Below are 8,009 nucleotides of genomic sequence, written 5' to 3'. Positions count from 1 at the left end.
TGAGAGAACTTTTGAACTCAGTTCGGTCTGAGTTCGGTTTGAGTTCGGTCTGAGTTCAAAAGTTCTCTCACACGCGTCACATTTTCGTCGATGGTGGTCATTAACGACCGTCCAGCGCGGGCTTCATCGCTGACCTCTTCACGGCCTTCTAAAAAGGCCTTGTGCCATCGGTAGACTTGACGTTCTGACGAACAATCATCACCGAAGGCTGTCTTTATCATAAGAAAAGTTTCCACTGCGCACTTGCCGAGATTTACACAATACTTGATGGCAATCCTTTGTTCCAACGAGCGCTGCATTGCGGCTTGTACGGGAAACGAAAACGAGTTTCACGGAAAAACCTGTCCTTACTCTACGGATGTTTGGAGACGCATGAGCGACATTGCGTTCGTCAGCTAACTTTCCCCTCTATCGATCCCAACCGATCCGAGCGCGCTGTGACGTATAGTCGCTTCACAATAAAATCACTGACATTACTTTTCGGACAAACCCTGTATTTGTAGCAAGAATATGCAATCTGCATTTCGAAGATGAATGTTTCGAAATGAAATGGACAAAACCACGTGCACGAAATCTACCAGCAAAACAACTATATAGATTGAAAAAAAATTCCGTGCCAAGTTTACTGTTATATGTAGAAAAGAAAAGTAAAATGAAAGCAAAGTAAGTACCCAGCAAACACCAAAGTAACAGTTACATAACATCAATATAAATGTATTATAATATGCATATTACATTTATATTGATGTTATGTAACTCTTACTTTGGTGTTTGCTGATATTGATGTTATGTAACTGTTGGTTTGGTGTTTGCTGGGTACACACTATACTACATATATATCTACATGTATATTTACCTTATGTACATTTTAATCTAAACTTAGAAAGCGGAGAAAAAATAAACATTAAAAAATACTGATACTAATAAATAAATAATAATAAATAATAAATAATATAATAATATAATAATATAATAATATAAAAATATAATAATATAATAATATAATAATATAATAATAAATAATATAGAAATATAAATATTTAAGAGTAAGAACGGATATACTAACTTATGCTGAACTCGTGAAATATGCACAGCTAAAACAGCAAATGCAATAAACAAGGGCACAATTTTTCAAATAAAATTGTTAAAGAAGGACCCATACAAGAGACAAATATGGATACTCTTGGATTAGATGTAACAGAAGAGACAAACACAATGTATGGCATAATATTTACATGTTTAAAGTGTTTAACCCTTTCAAGACGGTTTCTTTCGGTTGGTGGTACATATGTGTACGTAGTCTCGAAAGGGTTAATGTTATAAGTCTATATTAATATATTGCTATTAAAGCACATATTTGTATTTTATGGGAGTGAAGAAAACGTGGAAGATAAAGACAACACGTCCGCAGAAAAATTAATGCAGCTGTTAAAAAAAAAGAAAAGGAAATGTTACTGAAGGAGAAAAATGAACTATTGCAAGAAAAGCAGACACTTCTCGGAGACAATGAAAAGTTAAAACAACAGATGGAACTATTAGCAAAGACTGTGCACCAAAAATCTGAGAGCATTACACAAATGACCGTGAATAACAAAAAAGATGTTAAAGTATCTATACATATGTTGCAGAAAGTGTTTACTCCTGGACAAATAAAACTGTTATTATCTTCAAACACTAATACTCGCATAAAATGGTCTGCTGAAGATATCACATCTGCTATTGCTTTATGGGCCATAAGTTCAAAGGCCTATCGATATCTACGGAACGTAAACAAAATGCCACTGCCATGTATGACTACCTTGAATAATTGGGGTGCAACGTTTAATATTCCACCTGGTATTTTGACCGATGTGCTCCGCATTATGAAAGAGAAAGGGACAGAGAACAAACTAACAGTTTCAACATTTGACGAATTATATGTATATTTCTAATAAGATAGATTTACATCGAAAAGAACAAAAAGTGTATGGACCTAACAAAACCTGTCAATTCGTAATGACTCGAGGATTATTTCATTAATGGAAGCAGCCAATATATTACGAATTTGATAAGCCTATGTCTGCGCATGCTTTATTAACAATAATTAACAGGCTTTACGAAGTGCAATATATTGTTGTGGCTGTGACAAGTGACGTGGGGCCCATGAATATGAAGCTATGGAACGAATTAAACATAGTACTCGGAGACACAATATACAAGACACCATTCAAAAGCAACATTTTATTACACATCCTGCTGATAGTTGGCTAAAAATATTTTTTTTGCAGACGTTCCACATTTGTTGAAAGTGGCGCGGAATAATTTGTTGGACTCTTGCGTTACAATTAACGGTAGTAATATCGACAAAACATGTTTGGAAGAATTATTATCACTTAATATAGGAGAATTAAAAATAGCGTATGAATTAACCCAAGCACATTTGGACGTCAAAGGCTCACAGAGACAAAATGTAAAACTGGCTGCACAAGTATTTTCAAGTACTAATGCAAAAGCGATACGTTGGTGTGGCGAACAAGGTTTAATTAAGTCTCAACAAGGGAAGCAGACTGCTGACGTATACAAGGATTTAATGACTGGTTTGACTTGTTTAACAGCACATATAAGTACGGACATAACAACACCTCACATGCATATGGTATGCATTTAGAGGAACAAAATACCATTCTGAAAAATATTGTCACGCTCGCGCCGCGAGTCCTCCGCAGAAGTCTCTCCGGCACTCGCGCACTCACGCCACACACGCACTCTCAAGCCGCGAAGGAATAAAAAGGAGACGGATGTGGAATAACAAGTAACGTATATTAAGCTCCGGGTACAGCTCGGACACGTCCAGTCGATCGGAAGGTCCAGGAAACAATCAATCAGCGTAAATGTAAAGCAATCCCTTGACAACACAAATCAATAGTTGTTAAGGACCGATCCGCCTGAAGTTGAGAAGTAAAGCGGCGACATTCGTGCGCCGGGCGTAACACTTGCACACACGCCGGCACGCACGGAACGTCATCGAGTCGTCCCGATGCGGGCATAACACTGCCCCCCTTCTCCTCAGATTGTCGTCCCGACAATCTTGAGGGAAGGCAGCGTACAGACGGTCCCGATCTCCCGAAGGTTCCCAATTGACGTCCCTGGGGGGGGGGGAGTTGACCAAACTCCCCCTTCTGCTAACTCCGAGAAACCCTTCCACGGTGGGATCCCGCCCTCAGAATCCACCCTGTGTGGTTCCCGCCCGCCCGTTGCCGTCTTCAACTTCTTCTTTAGTGCATCCGAGTGTGCAGTCCTATCTTCAGACTCCCGAGTCTTCACTCTTGAGTCTTGATTCTTGTTTTCTTCGGACAAGGGGGGGAATAATGTCCGTGGACCTTAACGCTCTTAAAAAAGAAACTCTCCAAGTCCCTGCCTCGGCATTTGCCCTACTCCCCACGGGAAAACCACGGTCAAAAACCGCGGGAGAGGCAGTCTTCTTAAAAGGATTATGTCACACGAGGTAGGAGGGAAATCCTTAGATTGAAAGGCAGGATCGGAATTCTGTCTGATGGAAGGTCGAAAGATCTCTCGTCCCTCTCCCCCGATGAAAACAACTGCAAAATAACAGAACAACGAAACAGAAACAGAAATAATACTTAAAGGAAATTGATTTCCCCCCATTTTTTACTTCCTCATAGAGGAAGCTTTGTTTTCGTGAAAAAATTTTTTTCCAGTTTTCTTTGGCAATATGTTTAAAATGTTTTAAAACGTCTAAAAATCATATTTTTACAAAATGTCTGTGCGTGCGTGCGTGCGTGCGTGTGTGTGTGTGTGTATGTACGCATTTGAATGTCCGTGGTTGCTTTAACTTCCGTAAATTTTGAGATATCGGGCTTATTGTTTTTTTAAATGTCGAGAATCACTAAAGGAAGGTTGGTATTGATTTTTGCGATGATCGGTAAATGGGTTTCTTTTTGAACAAATCTTGAATTTTTTGAGAAATGTCTGTGGTTGCTCTAACTTTTGCAAATTTTGAGATATCGGGCTATTTCTAATTCCATTATTCTTTCCAGTCTTTTCTACCCCTATTTCATGTATATAATTGATTAATATTCGGTTGATTAGTTTTTGAGTTATAGATGTTTGAAATTTCATGGAATCCGTACATGAACACTTTTTCATTATACTGGGTGTTTCAAAAGTGATGCTACAAAATGTAATGGTGAAATGTATACATTAGTATAAGCAAAAAGTCCTAATAAACATAGGTAGAGGTCCTTCTTTTTCATTATACAGGGTGTTGCAGAAGTAATGGTACACAATGTAATGAAGAAATTGTTGTTATTTTATCCGGGCAGCAGCCAAATAAACTCGCAAGTTTACTTACAGCAATATGTGTATGTGCTTTAATGAGCAACTCAGGTAGTACAGGAACGGTATTAATCAAAGAATTGTAACATTCAGAATGAATAAAAGAAAACGTAAGTATTACAGCGTGTAAGCGCATGGAAATCCGAAAAACAGTACAATAACGGAAACGGAAACAACTGGCAAAGAGAGGGTGAGCACACACAGTGTGTCAAACCTAGACATAGAAAAGAAAAATTAACAAGCCAGGAAACTACATAAACTCAATCAAACTTATGTCTAGGGAAACTCAGATGGCGCAACGTAACTTAAGCAATATTACAACAGAAATGTACACACTTGTAGAAGCAAAAAGTTTCAATACACATAGGTAGAGGCATACCTCTTGAATATGGCGATGACCGGTAAAAGGTTTTTAATTTTTAATTATTTTAGAAATGTGTGGTTGCTGTAACTACTGCAAATTTTCTTTAATAATGATTTTAAAAAATTCCAAATGCCAAATGTAAAAAAAAATAAAGAAAACAAAATATTAAAAAATAAATTCTGGCACGTCCGATATCTTGACAATAAATAAAAGGGGACTTTAGTGTTATTAGTGTTATTATTTTTTGTTTTTATATTATGATTATAATTTCATATTTTGGCAGCTATATAAATTTTATGTTAAATTATGAAATTTACATATAATCGGGTAATATGTACTAATATGAAAACGCGATCTGAATGTATTGATATTGTAAAGATATCAAAGAGTCGTGAAACATTTCGACCCACTTCAGGTCTTTTTCAGTGGCAAATATTACCATTTTGACACAGATATATTATTACGGATCCCTAAAACCCGCATATACTTAGTTTGGTACAATAATATTCAATACCTTACAATTTCCATATTTCTGATAACCATTTTGATTCCACCATTTTGAATCAAAGGTCTAATTTAAAAAAAGGGCACGATTGTAGAGCAATTTATAACGAGTAAATTGAAAAAAAGCATTAAAATCGGTTGAAAATTACACTGTCCAGCGATTTTTGTCCAAAAAGTGTGCCTTTTTTCCCACTGTGCGTCGCCTCGTGAGACGATCGGGCATGCGCGAGCGGCGCTCATGCGGCGCTCCACGATCTAACCCGGCTGATGCTGCCATCACGCCGGTGACGAACTGAACGAGATTCAAATGAATCTCGAACATTCCGCCCGCCATCAGCAACGTTGTTGATGATCCCTGATCTTATGATGAGCTTGGCAGAACGGAGAGCTTGATCACTGGTCGGACGAGAGTGGTAGTGGCTGTCTTCAAAGTCACCACCCGCACGAGTCAATCCTTCCCCGGGTGTAGGGCAGTGATCCGGGCTAATGGCCATTTGCATGGTGGTAGCCGCTCGTCGGTGATGAGAACCAATGATCCGATCTTGATATCATTGTTCTTGTGGTGCCATTTTGAGATGGCTTGTTGGCGTTGTAGGTAATGCGATGGCCATTGTGTCCAAAAATGTTGTGCCTTTTGCTGAATGAGTTGCCAACGTGAGAGTCGTGAGATTGCCAGGTCAGTGAGTGATGGCTCTGGTATGGCGGTGAGTGGACTTCCTACGAGGAAGTGACCTGGTGTGAGTGCTGATGTCTTCTGGATCGTCACTCAATGGTTCGAGAGGTCGTGAGTTGAGAATTGCCTCAATTTGAGTGAGCAATGTGGTGAGCTCCTCAAAGGTGAGCACGTTTTCTCCAATGGTGCGCCGTAGATGATATTTTATTGATTTTACGACGGACTCCCATTTTCCTCCCATGTGAGGTGTTGCTGGGGGATTGAATTCCCATCGAGTGTTGTCTTGCGAGAGCAGGTGTGAGATTCGCTGGTGTTCTTGAGTGCTCTGGATAAACAGCCTTTTGAGGGCTGTATCCGCGCCGATGAAATTGGTGCCGCAATCCGAATGCAAGGTGTGAGCAATGCCGCGTCTGGATGAGAAGCGTCGATAGGCGGCAATGAATCCTTCTGTTGAGTAGTCACTAACCGCCTCTAGGTGTACTGCTGAGGTTGAGAAGCAGACAAAAACGCAAATCCAGCCTTTACTGGTCTTGGCACCTCTTCCCTTCCACGTTTTGACGGTGAGTGGCCCTGCGTAGTCCACACCTGTATGAGTAAACGGTCATGCCTGCGTAACCCGAGAGAAGGGTAGTTGGCCCATCAGTTGACGAACACGGATTCCCCTCTGCCGAGCACACGTGACACACCGCAGAATGTGAGACTTAACAGGAGCCCTTCCGCCGAGAATCCAATACTGTTGTCGGATGTGCGAGAGCGTAAGCTGCGTGTCTCCATGTAGAGTCCGTTGATGAGCGTGAGCGATGATCAATGATGATAGATGAGAGTGACGAGGCAATATTGCAGGATGTTTCGTATCGAATGAGAGAGCTGCGTGAGCGAGTCGTCCGCCGACGCGAATGACTCCTTGAGCGTCGATGTACGCAGTTAATAGGTTGAATGCGTGTGCCTTTGCCAACGGTGAATCAGATTGTAACGCCTTGAGCTCGTGAGAGAAGTACGTTGCTTGAGTTGCCTGAATCCAGAAGAGCCTCGCTTTCTCCAAGGTCTCTGGAGAGATGTGTCTAACAGGCAATCAGTCGTGGACCTTCCTCAATCGTGAGACGAATCTGAAACAAAGAGCTGTAATCCTCAATAGTTTAGTGAGGCTTGAGTACCTGTAGATGAGTTTCTAGTGATAATCAGTCCTTGACGTATCCGTCAATAAAGAAACGCCGGGGCGAGCTTCTGATGCACTCAATTCTTCGGAGAGTGCTGGTTGGGACGGCCATGAGTCTGGTTTAAGTATCCATGATGGTCCCGTCCACTAAAGTGAGTGGTTTTGAAGTTGAGCAGTCGTGAGGCCTCGTGATGCGCAATCTGCCGGATTGGAAGTTCTAGGGATGTATCTCCAGTGAGCAGCTGGAGTGAGTTCTTGAATTTGAGCCACCCTGTTTCTGACAAAATCCTTCCAGTGTGATGCATAGGATCTGATCCATGAGAGTGTCACGAGAGAGTCCGTCCACAGGTGAGTTGTCGTTAAGTCCATGTTTAAAGTGGCTATGACGTATTGCATGAGTCGAGAAAGCAGTAGAGCAGCCGTGAGTTCAAGTCGCGGGATAGAGAGCCGCTTGAGAGGTGCTACCTTAGTCTTGGAGCACACAAGTAAAATCGTGGCGCCGTTTGAGTCGTGAACGGAGATGTATATGACTGCAGCCATTGCCAATTGAGAAGCGTCAGAGAAGCCATGCAGTTCCACAGAAGAGTTGCTCCAGGTGTTGAACCACCGAGGTATTGAGAGCTTGGCCAAGCCTGTGAGTTCTTCTCTGAGGATGAGCCACCGGGTTGAGAGCTGGGATGTCGGTGGGTCATCCCATTGGAGCTTGTGCACCTACAGCTCCTGCAAGAGAATTTTGGCCTTGATCACGACGGGTGATGCAAAGCCAAGTGGATCGAAAATCTGAGCCACTTCAGATAAGACGAGGTGTTTTGTGAGTCTGCCTTCACTGCGTGAGTTCCGTGTTGAGAATGCAAATGTATGTATCTTGTTGAGGGAGCCATTTGAGTCCGAGTATCTTGGTTGTGCAATCGTCAAAGGTGATTGGTAAGCCTTGGTCTTGGCTGTCGGTGACAGTCTTGATGATATCGAGATGATTG

At 41.4% G+C, this 8,009-nt stretch overlaps 1 protein-coding gene across 1 annotated transcript; it reads right to left on the bottom strand.

The window, feature by feature from the left end:
- Nucleotides 1-5,880: 5,880 nt before the first annotated feature.
- On the bottom strand, nt 5,881-7,724 carry LOC105556798. The gene is made up of 3 exons (XM_012003908.1): nt 7,498-7,724; nt 6,561-6,937; nt 5,881-6,446 (listed from the first exon to the last, which is right to left on the bottom strand). The coding sequence occupies exons 1-3, from the start codon at nt 7,722-7,724 to the stop codon at nt 5,881-5,883; spliced, it is 1,170 nt and encodes a 389-aa protein (XP_011859298.1).
- Between the last annotated feature and the right edge of the window lie 285 nt (nt 7,725-8,009).

The sequence above is a fragment of the Vollenhovia emeryi genome, unplaced genomic scaffold (assembly GCF_000949405.1).
Source record: "Vollenhovia emeryi isolate VEMERY1.0 unplaced genomic scaffold, V.emery_V1.0 DF939773.1, whole genome shotgun sequence".
Taxonomy (NCBI): Eukaryota; Metazoa; Arthropoda; class Insecta; order Hymenoptera; family Formicidae; genus Vollenhovia; species Vollenhovia emeryi.
Note: the sequence above shows the minus strand (reverse complement) of the source record. Positions and strands in the feature narration are given on the sequence as shown.

Bases quoted from the DNA above. Each gene is read 5' to 3' on its own strand.
- LOC105556798 (XM_012003908.1), bottom strand. From the start codon at position 7,724: ATGACCCACCGACATCCCAGCTCTCAACCCGGTGGCTCATCCTCAGAG. The intron at 6,938-7,497 runs GTAGCACCTCTC...ATTGCCTGTTAG, and splicing joins TTGTGTGCTCCAAGACTAAG to ACACATCTCTCCAGAGACCT. The intron at 6,447-6,560 runs GTGTCACGTGTG...TGGACTACGCAG, and splicing joins TAAGTCTCACATTCTGCGGT to GGCCACTCACCGTCAAAACG.